Genomic DNA, 15,484 nt, shown 5'->3' with positions numbered 1-15,484 from the left:
TCGCAAACTCAGACCTGCGTGACGATTCCTCCCCCACACTGATAATCGCACCATTTGTGGCTCGATTGAATGTACAGCATGCATGCCATTGTTGCATCGGCACAATGTGCTCGAGGACCTGCCACACCGACAATGTGCATCGCACCACGCCAAGGCCCACAGACCAATGCGCACAGCCTCTCGCAGTGGACTCCCCGTCCTCCCAAGCATTCCTTCCCACACTTGAGACATGAGTCTCTATACATCGCTTCCTGTACCGTAGAGAAGCGGGCCACAAGAACCCCAGCATGGACACTCCCTGCGCCATGTTCTGATGCCATCTTGGCTGGCAGCACCCTGTACACCGTCATGATCGTGGCACTGGTATGAGGGGAGTCGTTCTCAGTAAAGTGCAACTGTTACCAACCTAATACATCCTGACACAGCTTCATGACACCCCCTTCCCAGATGCTCAAAGCAGTGCTCAGGAGGGAGCACACCAGCTTTTCTCTATCTTTAAAGGCTTACGTCCCCTTGGCTCTGCTCTATGGGTACACGCTGGCTCTCTCTTGGAGACCAGACTTGCTGGGGACCCTCCTTCCAGGCAGTCTTGCAGCTGGGTTTCAAGGTAGGCGTAGAAGATTTTCTGTTTGCAAGCGAGGCTATCGAATGAGAGGCAGTGTAGATTTCTGGATGGTGGCTCATGACACATGGATGCAACACCCCCATGCAGGTGGATGGAACCCCCAGTTCTTCCCTCGACTGGAAGGCATCATGGCCATCTTCTCTCGTCCGGACACAGCACTCTCTGTGTGGCTTCATGTCCTCGCCACCAGTCTCTTCTCAGCCCAGAATCTTTGTAGACAAGGTGAGAACGGTGCTCACGGCTTCCTCCAGGGCTATGACCAAGGCATCCTCTGTGGGACAATGCGTTCATGCGCAGAGTGTTGTGCAGCCGGCACACAAGAAAATTCCTCTCCTTGTTCCCTTCACGCTGCAGTCTTGGTTCAACCACCAGCCCCAGGAGTTAATCCTCCAAGCTGACCTTACAATGTGCCGCTAGGCGTGGTAAAGTGATGAGATCACTCGTTGGTGTCCAGAGTGCCAGATCTGGAAGATATCGATCCCCCCGCGGAAGCGCGCTTCGAATACCGCAGAGACAAGTCCACACCGCGACACTGTGTTGACAAAATCTTTGAGAGCATTATACTGCATACCGGAGTATCATGAGCGGCATGTTGGGCTCAGCATGCGCTCTCGAGCACTCGTTCGCCCCATGCTCGACTCCGTCACTATCACTGGCTAGGCTTCGCACCCCAGCAAGGAGCGCCAGGGCCCCACCGCACACCCATGCAGCCTTCAATTCAAGGAACAGCGTGGATTTCAGGTCCAGGGCCGTGCGCACCACCCGGGAAGAGCTCTACCCGACCGGCAGTCCTCAATCCCTGCAGGGCGGGCTGACCGCCTCCACCTTTGCCCCGGAGAATCTGATGAACGTGACCAAGGATGCAGCCCAGGGAATCATTGCGGGACTCAATGCTGGGCTGTCTCGAATGGAGGTGGAGTTCCCGCTCACCACCGAGATCAATGGTGGGTGCTTCCTGTACATGGGCTAAAAGAGTGGCATGGGTGCGGGGTTTACCTGCCACCTGGCCTCATGAGGGGACATGTCGACCCTTGATCGGTGTCCCGAGTACATCTACATGCTGGCAGGATTCAAGGACAGTGCGGATCAATTCCTGGATGCCAACATCCAACTCGCCATTGCGGCCGGCAGGGTGGTGAGTGGGTGCTTGTCTTCCTGGTGTTGTGGCTTGGGCTGTGCAGGGGTGGGCTGGGCTTGCTTGGGTTCCCACCCTGAAGCCAACGGGATACCTGTGCACAGGATGGAATGGTGAGGTATCTCCTTGCCAGTGTTATGTACCGAGCATCTCCCGAGTGTCACATGGAATCAATGTTCGGACATGCTCCCGCACAGATTCACAAGGAGACAGGGAAGAAGGTCCATCTCCTGCTGCCGGATGGCACCGAGTACCGGCGAGCCATGGGGCTGTGAGTTCGAGCTTTGAGGACTTCAGGGGACGAGTCTCTAGGGGATGTCCTCGCCTGACTGCGCTCACTCAGCTTCCATCACCACCATCGCCCCTCCCCTCCCCCCTCCACCTCGCAAGGTATGGGACCGGGCTGTCCTTGGGCAGCGGCGTCACGCTCGGACACCTCCGGGAGTCGCGGCCTGGGAAGTTTGGGACCTGGTTCCGGGCGCAGGCGAACTCCGCGGACCCTGATGTGGACGCCGCCGCGGCGGGGAGGGGGGCGGAGGTGTTCTTTGCCCTGAATGCGTCCGCCGTGGAGCTGCCAGACATCGAGCGGTATGCCACCGACAGCCTGGATGCCAGCAAGCCCCTGATCACGTGGAACCTGGCGCTGGACACCCTCCGCGCAGACCTGGGTGGGTAGGATGCTCATGTCACGTGTGGCTGCTGGTAGAGGGGCACAGGGGATGTGATGCCCTGCAGGGAGGCTTGCTGCTGGGGATGCGCAGTGCAGCGCTTTCAATGACATGCCACCCAGCCTGAATGTCATGCACACTGACACCCGCTCCCTGCCTACCCCTGCAGGGCTCCTGGGGTTCCCATCAAAAGCCTTGCATGACCGCTTCCTCTCCTTTTTCAAGCCTGTGCTCTATGTCCGCCCCCGGGATTACTCCAAGGTGAGATGACGGATGGTGGTTGGCATTGATGGCATCAAGGAACTTTACTAGATAGCATTGTGGTGATGCACTGATGAATGCAGCGATGCGTCTTCAACTGACAACACTCTTCCACTTTCCTCTCGCCCCCTCCCCACAGAGCACTGCCTCGCCTCCATACATCTCCAACTACAGCGGAATCCTGTTCCGGGAGTTCCCGGGGGAGTGGAAGGTCATGCTGCAGCAACCAAATGGCTCTTACACTGTCGTGGAAGGTGTGTGTCCAGTTGCTGGGTTCAGTGGAGCTGCAATCTGTCGACATTTGTTAGCAGGGTGATGGTAGCAAGTGGATCCACCAGGGACACCTCCTTACCGGCCTTACTGATGTGAAGTACAACACCTGCTCCCAGTCGGGCCATTCACTAACATTCCACCAAGCTGTCCCCCCTCTGCAGGCCGACCCACTCGGTACACCCTGGGAGAGTTCAAGGACGTGTTGATGCGGGCGGCCGGGCTCGACACTGACGCCCAGGGGTCCCTGCTGTCCTTCCTTCGCAAAGGATACAAGGTGGGATCAGGGCACGACGGGAAAGGTTCATATGTATTGGATTGAGTTGCATGATGTACATGCTTGCACCCTCACACGCCGCATGCTCATTCCGCAGACCAAGACTTGGTGGGAGGAGAGGGAGGACAAGGAGCTCTCGCCCGCCTGGAGAGAGTGATAGGGTGCCCTGTCGAGCCCTGTGGAGCGGATTTCCTTTCCGGCCGCAGGATCCTATCTGAGCTCCTGGATTCACATCCCTCCTATCCGCATCAAGCTTGCTGCCCACTGAAATTGAGTGCTGGTCAGAGTCACATGTCACATTCTCTGGTCAGGTCACAGGCTCAGGAGGTGTGATGGGCAGTTCTCAGTAAAAATACCATGAGGCAGAGCTGGAATCTGGTTCAGAAGCTGTGTCCGACAGTCTAGGCCCCCCTCAGGCAGCGGTCCACATGATGGGGATGCCATCCTCCCTCCAGGAGATCCTGCCCTCGCAGAGGGCTGCTACGCAGCGAGGGTACAGCTTGTGCTCCTGTGGGGTCGAGCAGGTGGGTGTTTGGTTGTGCAGGTGTGCATGCATGTCTGTTCACGGGCTCCTTCTCATATTCATGCGAGCCAGGCACGCTTTCCACACCAGCCACCAAATACATACCTCGGCCAGCACTCGTGCCGCCAGCTGCTGGGGGCTGTCCAGGGGGGATACGGCAACGCTGACTTGCGCAAGGATGGGACCTGGGGAAGGGGATGAGGGGAATGAGGAGGGGTGGGGGGAGCCGTGCCGCCAGCTCGAGGCATGCAGTGCCACGACCCTCCTCGCGTGTGCCGCAGCACCATCGGGGGACCCGGGCCTCGTAAAACCAACCCAGGCGTTCAGTAGCCCCACCTTCCCAACAGGAAGAGAAAGAAAGCACGCACCAGTGTCGTAGCCCTCGTCCACAAAGTGCACGGTGGGGCCGGAGAGGCGGGCCCCAGACGTGATCACGGCGGAGTGGACTCGAAGCCCATACAGGCCGCTGCCGCCAAAGGCGGGAAGGAGGCCCGGGTGGATGTTCAGCATGGCCCGGGGGAAGGCCCGCACCAGCTGGGGGGGGATGAGCTTCAGGTACCCCGCCAGCACGACGTAATCCACGCCGTGCTCCTGCGTGGGTTGGTCAGGGGAGATGCACACTCGAGAGGCCCCCAGGTTACAAATCCCACCACACATTCTTTCGTGCCAGGAGCCCGATGAAGCATGCTCACTGCCGGACGCAGCGCAAACCTCATGCCCCTACCTCTCTAAGGGCAGCCACCAGCTCATCAGGGGTGCATCCCTTCGCAGACTTGGACGAGGGGTACACGAGCACAGGGATGCCCAGACGCTCGGCGTACTGCGCTCCACCGCATTGAGGGGCGTTGGTCACCACCACCGCCACCCGACCCTTGATGACACCCGCTGCGCACGCCTCCTGGATGGCTCGGAAGTTGGAGCCCCCGCCGGAGACGAAGACGGCCAGGTTGGCTGGCGCCACTGCCGGGGCGCCCCGGACCTGCTGCGCGCCAACCACGCTGGCTGTCAGGGAATGGAGGTGCCGGGGTCTACGAGAATACGGTGGCTGCTTCGCACAATGAAGCCGTATTCGTCGCGATGCCGCGATCCGGACCCCCGCATGTGCTCTTGCTGTCGAGGCGCAGACACCAGGTCGGTGCGCCACGCAGCCGGCCCAGGCTGCCGCACACCGACTCATCCTGCCCAAGATCGGGCGATACTTTCAATGATTATATTTTCGTATGTAGGTCATTACTAATGCATGTCTCCCTGACCCTGTGCATGCATCGCTTGGTGGTAGTGCAGGCTCTTTCGCATGTGAGCGTTCAGCCGGCCCCGCCATGCACAGCATGGACGAGCATTCCGTGGCCCCGATGCAGTGGATCAAAGTTCGCACCTGCGCGCTCCCTGGCAGCGAGTCGGCATCCTTGTTGGTCTTGTGCGGCTCCTTTGTGTACTCACGCAGCGGCATGGACGCATACGAAAGCAGCACTCAAGGGAGGTAGCCCACCTCCATGGCGTCATGAATCTGGGCGCCACGCATGATCACGCCGACGGGCCATCACCCCGAGCGACCCGGGATATCGATGTCTTGCAGAATTGGAAAGACATATTGCTGCCTGCAGCTACCATCAGGGCCATGCAAGCGTTGCAGTGCCATTCCAATGGCGCTCGGAAGGCGGCCAGGAGCATCATGTTTAAGGAGGAGGGATCCAACTGGCAGACCGTCCTTCCCTCCATTCCGCGCCTCCAGTGCCGAGCGCGAGAACTCGAGGCCTTTGGCGCCCAGATATGTGGCTGGGGAGGGCGAATTCCCCAGCAGCAGCAATGAGCAACACGGAGACGAGGAGGCCCCTGAGATACAGCTCCTCCTGGCAGCCTGCGGGGTCGGACTGGCAGCCGGCGCCAGCATTGTTGGCTTCAACCTGTGCATCCACGCCGTGCAGAGCCTGATCAGCCACGAGTTCCTGGGCAACGCGGAGCCCTGGATTCTTTTAGTTTTGCCCCCCGCTCTGGGTGGTGTCGCGGTGGGGCTGCTGGGCATCGCAGTGGGGGGGTACGATGACCCCCCCACGCCGGGGTCAAAGGAGGCTCTTCCCGGGCCCCAAGGGGAGCCAGAGGAGCAGGCAGCAAGTGTTCGGGCTGACGTCTTCCAGGTGTGTTTCTTTGGATTCATTGAGCTCTCAACATTTCTGCCAGCAGTCTCCCATGGCACCATGCTGCTTGTCAACATGTTGTGTGGTGCCGACATCAGCCTGGAGTGCAGCCAGCTGGGTGGAATCATTCGGTGTGACCTCCTTAACCCTGCTGTGCAATCGATCCCAGCACATCCCGTTTAGACACTTCCCCCCCCCAAAAAACCCCGAATCCCAAAGGCCATGGGGCGCACGTTGGCTCGTTCGGCGGGCGCCATCCTGACCCTTGGCAGCGGCGCCTCGCTGGGCCCTGAAGGCCCCAGCGTGGACATCGGCCAGGCCTGGGCCAAGGGCGCGCGTCTGCTCGTCCCCGGCGCCGGGGCGGGGGGCCTGCACGCGCTGCTGGCCGCGGGGGCGGGGGCGGGCGTGGCCGCGGGCTTCAACGCCCCCCTCTCCGGCGTGCTCTTCGCGCTGGAGAGCGTGCTGCAGCCAGGCCAGGGCGAGCAGAAAGCGCGCCCGGCGCCCAGCCTGACCCTGGCCATGGTGCTGCTGGCAGCCGCGCTGGCGGCAGCCGTGTCTCAGGCGGGGCTGGGCTCCTCCCCGGCCTTCCGAGTGCCGGCCTACCGGTGAGTGGGTGGGGGGTGTGGAAGGCCGTGGTTGTAATGCCGCGTGCAAGGCTGAGCAGCTGCCTCTGCGCTGCGCGCTGCACAGCCCCACCTTGTTCTCAAGCAAATGCAGTGCAGGTCTGCAGCGTCTGCTGCCTTGCAGAACTGCATTTTCCTTCGGTCATTGTCTCCAGGCCTAGTCGCTGACCCAACGATCCACGCCCATTCCCTCCGTGCTTCCCCCTCCCCAGACTGGAGTCGTACGCCGAGCTGCCCCTCTTCCTCGCGCTGGGCACGCTGTGCGGCCTGGTGGCCACCTCCTTCACGTACTCCGTCGGCGTGGCAGAGGACGCTTTCAAGGACCTGACGCCGGGGGGGCAGGGGGAGGGCGACCCCAGCGGCGACGCAGACGGCGGCCGCCAATCCATCGGGGCCTGCGCCTGGCGTGCCCTCATGCCGGCGGTCGGCGGCCTCACGACGGGGGTGCTGAGCTTGGGCCACCCCGAGATCCTGTACCACGGCTTCGACAACGTGAACGCCATCCTCTCCGTCTCCAGCCGCCTGTCGGCCTGGGACCTGTCGGAGCTGGTGGTGCTCAAGATCATCGCCACCTCCATGAGCCGCGGCAGTGGTCTGCAGGTACCGCTGGGGTGTGGGTGGGGAGGGGGCTCGGCCATGCTGTGTTCGGCCGCGCTGAGCTTCGTAGGGTTACTTGTTTAATGGCGACAGCTGAATAGGAAGTGTCTGACAGCAGTGTTGTGGCACATGGGATGGTGTCCTGGGGGCGGCTCACAGCACATCTGTGGATTAAAAGGCAAGGGTCCGCCTGGGACCCGGCCCAGCGCCTCCCCAGAACTCGATCACTCCGCCTCCTCCCGCCATCCAAGTAAATGTCTCCTCCACTCCCTCAAGGGCGGGCTGTACGCGCCCTCCATCTTCATCGGCGCGGCGCTGGGCTCGGCCTACGGCCTGGCGCTGCAGGGCACGCTGGGCACGCTGGGCGTCCCGCTGTCAGCGCCCGAGGCCTACGCGCTGGTGGGCGTGGCGGCGGTGCTGGCCTCCGCCTGCGGCGTCCCGCTCACCGCCGCGCTGCTGGTCTTCGAGCTGACGCGTGATTACCTCATCCTGCTGCCCACGCTGGGCGCGGTGGGGCTCAGCTTCTGGGTGGGCGCGCGCACGGAGCCGGGCGTGCGGCGCGCGGGCCGCGCGCGGACGGAGCGGCGGCGGCGCGAGCGCGGCGCGCGTGGACCCGGCGCGGGGGACCCCGTCGCGGCGCTGTCCGTCGTGGCCGCCGCCGCGGCGGGGGACGCCGCAATGCTGGCCGCGCTGCAGCGCCAGGCGCAGGCGGTGCAGGCGGCGGAGGGAGCGGCCGAGGCGGGGCCGCCGGCGCTGGCCACCCTGGACCTGGAGGCCCTGACCGCCGCCGGCGGCAGCGAGGAGCACGGACCGCCGGGCGCCGTGCCGGACGTGGCCACGGCCGCCGCGCTGTCCAGCCAGGCGCTGACGGTGGCCTGCGCCGCGGACGGCGGCTGCCTGCTGCTCGCGGCGGGTACCCCTGTGCCGGAGGCCGTGGCAGCCATGCGCCGGGGCGGGCACGCCGTGTCGGTGGTGGTGGGGCCCGGCGGCGAGGTGGTGGGCGTGGTGAGTCTGGTCACCCTGGAGCGCCTGCTGCTCGCCGAGGCGGCGACCGCAGGCGGGGAGGAGGCACAGTGAGCGGGCGCTCGTAGCTTGACTCAAGGGCCCTGTGGCTAAAAGTCTGCATCGCCTGCAGGGTATGTGTTTCAACGATGAAATATGTTCCTATGACGCCCTAGTCCTCCCCCACTTTCCACTTGTTTCCCCTCGCATGCTTCTGGTGCCCGGCGCGCCCGTGTCCAAAGCACACGCAGCGTGATGTGCTCCACCGACGGAACAGGGCCGGTGGCACCTAATCTGGGGGCATGCTTGTTGCTAGCATCTTATTTAAGTTAAATACCATTAATCATCGGGACCTTACGAGCTCGTCAGCGTGGCACGCACATTGGTGGCCCCGCACTGTCGTGAACTCGTGGCGCAGCCTGGGGTCGCAGAGCGAGCTGATTTATCCAAAGTATTGCGGCCGATCAAATAATTAAGCGACCTGGTTAACCACCTTCGGCGTGGGGCTGGGAGCTCTGGGTCGACGACTCCGAACACACCACCAAAGGCTTGCCACCATGGGTGTTCGGATACGCCTGGCTCGTTTCGGACGCAAGGTGCAGAGGAATAGTGAGCAGGAGAAAAGTGATGGGAGTGGGGGTTAGCTCCAAGGATGCAACCTGAACCTGCGTGCTCCTCCCAAACCCCGGCCGCTGCAGAACTTGCCCTTCTACCGCATCTTCGTGGCCGACTCGAGGAGCCCCCGGGACGGCAGACACTTGGAAATCGTGGGCCACTACGACCCTCTTCCAGGTAGGGGGCTGGGTGGTGTGATGCCGTGTTTCCTGCAGTGGTGCCAGGGTTGGAGGGTGCTCAGTGCATGGTTCTTTGTTTCCTTTGTTTGCCAGGTCGATGGGTTGCCTCTACCTCTGACTTGCCTTTTAACTCCATTGCTCTGTGCAGGTCAGGACGGGAACAAGCAGCTGGGCCTGCACATTGACCGGATAAAGTATTGGCTGTCGGTGGGCGCTCAGCCATCGTCCACCGTGGGTAGGCTGCTGGGTCAGGCCGGGATCATCCCGAAGCCGCCGGCAGCCCTGCATGCTGGAGTCGTCAAGAAGCCCGAGAAGGAGCGGAACAAGAAGGCCTGATGTGCATGGACTTTTCCGGCGCAGGCTGGAAGGCAGGAGTCGACGACAACCCTTGCACTTGCCGAGCTGTGGTTTGGGCTCGCAACCGTGCCGCCCACCGACGGTGTAGCCCTCATTCGTGGCATGCACAACCCCAGCATTGAGAGTCAGCATGGGTCGTCAGTGCTCTTTGCCATACATGCAGTGCCTTACAGAGGTTCATCTGCATGCTTTTGGCTCAGCACGGTATCATGTGCAGTCCTGGTCCTTGGGAAGCAAAGGATCATTCACAGCACGCAAGGGGTCTACTTTGTAAAAAGGCACCAATTGGGAGGGCAGGTGGTACCAGAAGACATAGCAGAATGTATGCGAGCTTCATCATCTGACGGTCAGATTAGCAAGCCGTTGGAGCTCAAGCAGACGGGCTGGGGTATCGAGCTAGAAAAGTGGTGGCGCCACAAAGGCATGGGATTGATTGAAACACTTGGTATCCAGGGTCAAATTGTTCCTGCTTCATTGCCACAGAGGATGGTCATATGCACTGCACTGAGAAGGTGCTCTCCTCATCACGAAACCTGAATAGTGATCTGCATCCCATCCTGACAGTGGACATCCACCTCACAGGCAAAGTAGTAGGTGCCCGCCGAGTCAAACGTCTTGCTGAAATTTCCTTCGGTCGACAGCGCGTCGCTCAGGACTTGCAGGTCGTCGCAGCGCCCGGCGCCAGGGGCGGATGCCACATTGTGGGGGACGCCGCCATCCCACGACCAGGTCACCTTTAGGGTTGGGGGGAGAGAGGCAAAAACTGACCGATGTGCTAAGGATGGTGAAAATCAGCGCTCCTCAGCAAGATTCCCAGCAACACACTTGCCATCGCACGGTCACGCCCACAACCCCACCAAAACTCACCGAGTCTCCAGATGGGATGTTCAGCGTGGGGTATGTCACCCCCAGCTTCCAGGAGACGGCATGGTCAGCTGGCGAGACATGGGAAGACGGGATATGTCAGATCATGCACCTGTCGTGGCAGGTGCAAAGGCCAGGGAATCGCCTGCAAGCCTTTCAAATCCGATCACACACCGGCGAGGAGGTTCCTTGATGCAACCGATTTTGAGCCCAGGCTGAAGACACAGAGCAGCAATGATGCTGCAAGGAGCCGGCTGCTGGTCATCGCTCCGTACGCCATGGTGCGGGGTCAAGCGAACTGGTATGATCTGGCCAAACGAGGATCGACCTTCGAGAACCGATGGTGCGCTATTTGTGTGTGAAGGCGGTCCGCTTTTGTGATATAATGAGGGGCAAACTCGCCTTCATATTTTCAAAATCCCACGGTGATGGCCGTGCCTCACCTGGTGGATCTGCTTCCAACGATTCGTGGTTCTGCTCCGACCATTACAAATCCTCAGCACCATCCTCCGCCTTCACTATGGGAAACCTCAACGAATTTTTTCACAGTGCGCCCTTGCGTTCCCACTTCCTTGTGTAAATCTTGGCGTAGAACTACACTTGCGCCATCTGGATCACAAACACTTCCATGGGCGCCAGGTACAGCTTAGAACCTGTTTCATGACCGATAGTGACCCAGGGGGCACTGCCGCTGCGCGATCAGTCCAGACTCAAGCCACTGTGATGGTGATGTGCTGACCCTCATCGCAGTGGTCGCCAACCGAGCACGCAAAGAAGTAGGTTCCTGCCGTGTCAAAGGTCTGGCTGTACGTCCCCTCCTCTACAGGATCCCCGCTGATGGGCGTCAGGTCAGTGCAGCTGTCTGCTGCAGTCGCGGTGGAGACGTCATGGGGGGATCCCATGGACCAGGTCCAGGTTACCTGTGCGAGAATAGGGATGAGGGTCAGATTACATGGAATGGAGAATGAGCGATGCAAGGAGGCCGCCGCTGATTGCTACCAGCCATGCCATCCTGATGTGCGAGCTCTGCTTCATGGCAGAGTGCTTGCCGCAAACTCACGGTGTCGCCCACTGCAATTTCCAGTGGTGCATAGGGAGTCCCCTCCATCCAGGTGATGCTTAGCTCCTCTGTGAGAGGCAAGGGTGAAAGAGGTTCATACTCTGAAAGGCATGGAAGGAATGCGTCGCAGCTCTCGACAACGTACGCAAGCCTCGCATTGGTGCCTGTCTGCAATGCAAGGTCGAATTGAGTTTATATCTAGCCCAACATAAAAGGAGGGCAGATTTGGTCTGTGGCACAGCCTTGTGAGCATGACTGCTGCATGAAGGGAGGCAATGCTGGGGCTGACGAGTCCCACCCACGATAAAACCCTTGCGCGTGGCGCACCCGCGAGTAGCTTCCTGTTGGAGGGGAGGCCCTGGACGAGGACGAGCCCGACCAGCGAGATGATCAGCAGGCATGATGTTGACTTCATCCTGCGCAAGAAAAACATGGTGGTAGCCATGAGGGTGTACAAGGTCGGTCGGGCAAAATTGGTCGGTTGGGCAAAATCGGTCGGTCGGGTCCTTGCGGCCACTCATGGCTCACTAAAAATCTTCATGGGAACAAGGTCAACACCCTACTCCTATATCATGTATGTAACGCAAATATCCTACATGGATAGCACATACGACTGGGCATGTAGCATGAAAAGGGATCATGGGTCATCATCCCTTTCACAATTGTTGGTGTTCATGGGACGCCCACAAAAGCATCGTACCTTGTTGTTGAGGCTGTTTTGTCGCAGATGCTCACGAGGGTCACCGTTTTTCTTCAGGCAGAAGTTTTGTGTTGCCTGCCTTGTAACGAGGATGCTCTCAACGCAGGCTTTGCCGACGTGTGCGCTACGCGCGCGTACCCCTTCCGATGGTGCAGTACAACGCTCGGTACTGCGGATGATCACGAGCTGCCAATGCGGTCTGCCGGATCATCAGGACTCGGCGGTGGTCTGCTGACTGGAAATTGTTGTTGCGATTCCTGCAGATGGACGAACGCCATGCGCAATTGCCTTCTATTCACCTGACGAAGGTGGAAATATCCTAGGCAGGTTCCATACCCACCCTTTCTTTTGCCCCACAAATCGTCTCCGGCCGTCCAGGACAGTCCCATCCAACGTTTGCGTACAGGATAATCTTCGACTTTACTCGGGACTTTCACGGTCCCTCAAGAATGTGTATGGCAGGCCCACACACTGCCTCGCGGCCGTCTCCCCACCCTCCATCAACGTGGCCGGGATCCGGATCCGTAAACCGGGCTCATTTTTCTCAACGAATCTATCAGACTAACACTCAAAACCTGTGTGTACTAGGCTAACAATACATATTAAGGGTTCATGCTCAGCAAATGCATAAACGCGGATGTGCGAAGCGCGGTGCACAGTGCCAGCGACGTCCGACCCTGCAATACAGTACATTCCCCTCTGTCCCGCCTCCTCCACCCACCATCTAGACCCTGCCGCCGCTGCAATACAATCTGAGAAAGAAGGCTTGATCTCCAACATATTCAATCGTCTTCCCGAAGCCAATCCAGTCTGCAAGAGACTTACATCTGTTTCTGTCCACCACTCTCACCCGCTTGCACTGGTCTTGCGTCATCTCATGACGAAGTGTAGGCTTCACCTTCTCTAGCCCCTTTCAGCTCGTCTATATCGATTTCACCCCGGGCTTATTGGGTTTTGCCCTCGCATAAAAGCTATACGAACGTTGTACTGCCAGCATTGCTGTTCATGTGGTGCGATTCAGAGACACGGCCTAAAAGTTCCTGCCTACAATTTCAAGCTGATATCAAGCAGCAAGCCTTCTGTAGATAAAAGATTACATATCCCCAGTAAAGGCCTGCTCGTCGTTGCCAAGTAAATGCATGTTGTGGAAGGGGAAACCAAACACTGCATTTGCAATCTGAAATGCAGGGGGAACCTAGATCTCAAGGTAGAACTAGAGTTGCTTGAAATGGGTTAGCTAAAGGAGAACGCCGAGATTCATCATCTGATACCGTGTGGATGAGGGTGTGGAGCCCAAACTAGGTCGCCAGGTCTCTCAGGTGGGAGAGTGTTGCTTGAGAGGGTGAGGCGCTGAAATCATCGTCAGATGTGAGTCTCACAGGAGGAGGAGACCGGATCCTAAAACCTGTTCCATGCTTCCCTCATCCGACTGACCCACAGTTACAGTGTCATCCGCTGCACGGCCTTGATATGCCTGGCAGGCACAGTGATTACTGAGAGGATAACGTGCCCTCCTCAACGGCATCATTATGCACGTGCAGAGTTCCATTACTTATCAATGTGCAAGGTGCTTCCATGCCAATATGGCTTTTGGTTCTGATGTCTCGGGTTCATGGTGATGCAAAGGAGGTGCAGGCGTCCATCTCCCCCAGTCACTGCTCCCCGCCCCGGATGACGAAACAGTACCTCGTGAGAAATGCCCAGGGATCCATCCCCCTTGAGCTGCCCGGTTGGAGCTCGTAATCCACAATCTTCCCCAGAGCAGCTTCAGAGAGTAGCTCCAGGTTTTGCATCAAGCATACCATGTGCTGGACCAATTCTTAGGGGTGGGTGGGGCGCGCCATCACCCCCCCGAGCGGCCCCCCGGCCTGCGACACCATGGACGCGAGCGAGGCCTGGAGCGGCCAGTCCGATGCGAGCGAGACCAAGTGCGTATTGCGGGGACCGTGTGCCTGGGAGGATGTTCATGCCCGAAGCAATCCCAGTCCGTCCACCCTTGGGTCTGCCTCGTCCCTAGCGCGCGAGTGCTGACCGAGCGCCTGATTCCAGCAGATTGACTGCTGTCTCGCGACCAACAGCAACTCAATATGATGCATCGTGCTTACTCCAAGCCTGGCAATTGGTGGCGCGGCCCGCCTCACTGTCTCACCCACCTTATCACCCCAGGCTTTGGGCGGGGTTAGAGCCCAACCTCGCCGGCAGCACCTGGACTTCGGCCCCCTCCCACCCCAGGTGCATGCTGCTGGCCGGAAGAGGTCGTAGTGTTATTGATGGCGAGAAGGGAAGCATGTGTGGAGGGACTCAACACTGCATGACCGCCCCACCGGCGGCAGCCAGACCTCAGCGCATTTGTGTCCCCTGGCTCCCCCCTTTCCAGACACCGCAAGCCCCCGCCGGGTCGGGCAGGACGGCGCAGCCCTCGCGACACGCAAGCGCCTTTGCGTGACAGGGAGGACCAGCGCATGCGTGAGCTGCTGGACTCCATTCTGTACTCCCTCCTGCCGGCCGCCTTCGAGAGGCTCGGGGCCTCCGCTCCAACCGGCGAGCTCTCTGCAGACGATTGCCGGGTGAGCTGGACGCCGCTTGTGTGATTGGTTTGAGGAGGGTGTGTTTGAGAGTGGACTTCTGTCTTATGGTGGCTGCCTGTGTTCTGGGCTCCGAAGGTCATGTGCCATACCCGAGCATGGCATGCATGATGCACCGGTAACAGTAGACCGGCATGCCCTGAGGCATCCCTCCCCCCACCCCTGCCATGCACATGTGAATATGGTGCTTCCCTGCCCCACCTCCGGGTCCACGAGCCAAGCATCCAACCTGGCGCCACGAGACAGTTCCCCCTCCCCCCCCTGACGCTCAGGCCGTGGCGTGCGCCGCGCTGGTAGCGGCGGCCCTGGTCGCTGCGCCGGCTGGCTTCCTGGAGTTCCTGCTCTGCGTGCCGTGGCTGCAGCTGGGGGCCCAGCTGGCCGCGAGTGGCGGCGCCCCGCCCCCAGAACTGGTTCCCTGGGGCGATGCCCCCCCGCTCCTCCGCCCCTCCCTGGCCGAGGCCTCGCTCCTGGTCAACGTCAGGCTGGACGCACGGCTGCTGGACTGCACGCTGGACTTCCTGGGACGCGGACTCGCGCTGCACGCACTGCCGCCCCTCCTCGCCGCCGCGCTGGGTGCAGGCGGCGAAGTGGGGGTGGCCGACGACCGCGCCGCGGGAGGAGCCGCCGCCGCCGCCGGCGATAGCGCCCTTGCTGCGGCCCCCGCCGCCGCCGCCGGCCCGCCCACGGGGCGCCAGCTGGCGGCCGCAGCGCTGGACGGCGCGACCCCACTCCACGCCGCGGCGATGCGCGCGGCGGTGCCCGCGCTGTCGCACCTGCTGCTGTGCGGCGCGGACCCCATGGCCCCCGCCGGCACTGGCGAGCTGCCCGCGCAGGTGGTGCCCAGCTGCCGCAGCGGCGGCTGCGGCTGCGGCGGCGCCGGCGGCGCCGCGTGCCGCGCGCAGGCCGCGCGCCGCACGCTGCTGCGCCGCGGTATGCTGAGCTGGGGCTCCGGCCCTGCAGCCTGGCTGCACAACCTGCTCCACCTCCTGCTGTGCCTGCTGGGGCGCT

At 60.8% G+C, this 15,484-nt stretch overlaps 7 protein-coding genes across 7 annotated transcripts in view; 5 read left to right on the top strand and 2 right to left on the bottom strand.

Annotated features, from left to right (window-relative positions):
• Nucleotides 1-69: 69 nt before the first annotated feature.
• Nucleotides 70-1,023, top strand: F751_6735 (hypothetical protein; the record flags this gene model as incomplete). Its single annotated transcript, XM_011397258.1, has 4 exons — nt 70-363; nt 448-607; nt 713-847; nt 980-1,023. 4 exons carry the CDS (start codon nt 70-72, stop codon nt 1,021-1,023), a joined length of 633 nt encoding a protein of 210 aa, XP_011395560.1.
• A 446-nt stretch (nt 1,024-1,469) lies between these two features.
• Nucleotides 1,470-3,393, top strand: F751_6734 (hypothetical protein; the record flags this gene model as incomplete). The annotated part of the gene is made up of 8 exons (XM_011397257.1): nt 1,470-1,569; nt 1,693-1,760; nt 1,958-2,031; nt 2,151-2,428; nt 2,598-2,689; nt 2,829-2,943; nt 3,124-3,236; nt 3,334-3,393. The coding sequence occupies 8 exons, from the start codon at nt 1,470-1,472 to the stop codon at nt 3,391-3,393; spliced, it is 900 nt and encodes a 299-aa protein (XP_011395559.1).
• Nucleotides 3,394-3,648: 255 nt separating this feature from the next.
• On the bottom strand, nt 3,649-4,936 carry F751_6733 (Phosphoribosylglycinamide formyltransferase, chloroplastic; the record flags this gene model as incomplete). The annotated part of the gene is made up of 4 exons (XM_011397256.1): nt 3,649-3,744; nt 3,865-3,944; nt 4,128-4,350; nt 4,484-4,936. The coding sequence occupies 4 exons, from the start codon at nt 4,934-4,936 to the stop codon at nt 3,649-3,651; spliced, it is 852 nt and encodes a 283-aa protein (XP_011395558.1).
• Nucleotides 4,937-5,377: 441 nt separating this feature from the next.
• Nucleotides 5,378-8,191, top strand: F751_6732 (Chloride channel protein CLC-f; the record flags this gene model as incomplete). Its single annotated transcript, XM_011397255.1, has 6 exons — nt 5,378-5,391; nt 5,492-5,894; nt 6,114-6,499; nt 6,730-7,117; nt 7,391-7,642; nt 7,853-8,191. 6 exons carry the CDS (start codon nt 5,378-5,380, stop codon nt 8,189-8,191), a joined length of 1,782 nt encoding a protein of 593 aa, XP_011395557.1.
• Nucleotides 8,192-8,673: 482 nt separating this feature from the next.
• On the top strand, nt 8,674-9,246 carry F751_6731 (30S ribosomal protein S16; the record flags this gene model as incomplete). Its single annotated transcript, XM_011397254.1, has 3 exons — nt 8,674-8,712; nt 8,815-8,908; nt 9,059-9,246. 3 exons carry the CDS (start codon nt 8,674-8,676, stop codon nt 9,244-9,246), a joined length of 321 nt encoding a protein of 106 aa, XP_011395556.1.
• A 545-nt stretch (nt 9,247-9,791) lies between these two features.
• Nucleotides 9,792-11,606, bottom strand: F751_6730 (hypothetical protein; the record flags this gene model as incomplete). The annotated part of the gene is made up of 5 exons (XM_011397253.1): nt 9,792-10,001; nt 10,135-10,202; nt 10,871-11,051; nt 11,192-11,259; nt 11,519-11,606. 5 exons carry the CDS (start codon nt 11,604-11,606, stop codon nt 9,792-9,794), a joined length of 615 nt encoding a protein of 204 aa, XP_011395555.1.
• A 2,163-nt stretch (nt 11,607-13,769) lies between these two features.
• The window catches only part of F751_6729 (hypothetical protein), a gene marked incomplete at both ends in the record, with an annotated part of 3,503 nt that continues 1,788 nt past the window's right edge, over nt 13,770-15,484 (top strand). The window contains 4 exons of the mRNA XM_011397252.1: nt 13,770-13,819; nt 14,341-14,458; nt 14,749-15,063; nt 15,172-15,309. Of these exons, the coding sequence (XP_011395554.1) occupies nt 13,770-13,819; nt 14,341-14,458; nt 14,749-15,063; nt 15,172-15,309 (621 nt within the window). The remainder of the gene's footprint in view (nt 13,820-14,340; nt 14,459-14,748; nt 15,064-15,171; nt 15,310-15,484) is intronic.

This window comes from Auxenochlorella protothecoides, assembly GCF_000733215.1.
Source record: "Auxenochlorella protothecoides strain 0710 unplaced genomic scaffold scaffold95, whole genome shotgun sequence".
Lineage (NCBI taxonomy): Eukaryota > Viridiplantae > Chlorophyta > Trebouxiophyceae > Chlorellales > Chlorellaceae > Auxenochlorella > Auxenochlorella protothecoides.
This window is presented reverse-complemented; position numbering and strand designations above follow the sequence as displayed.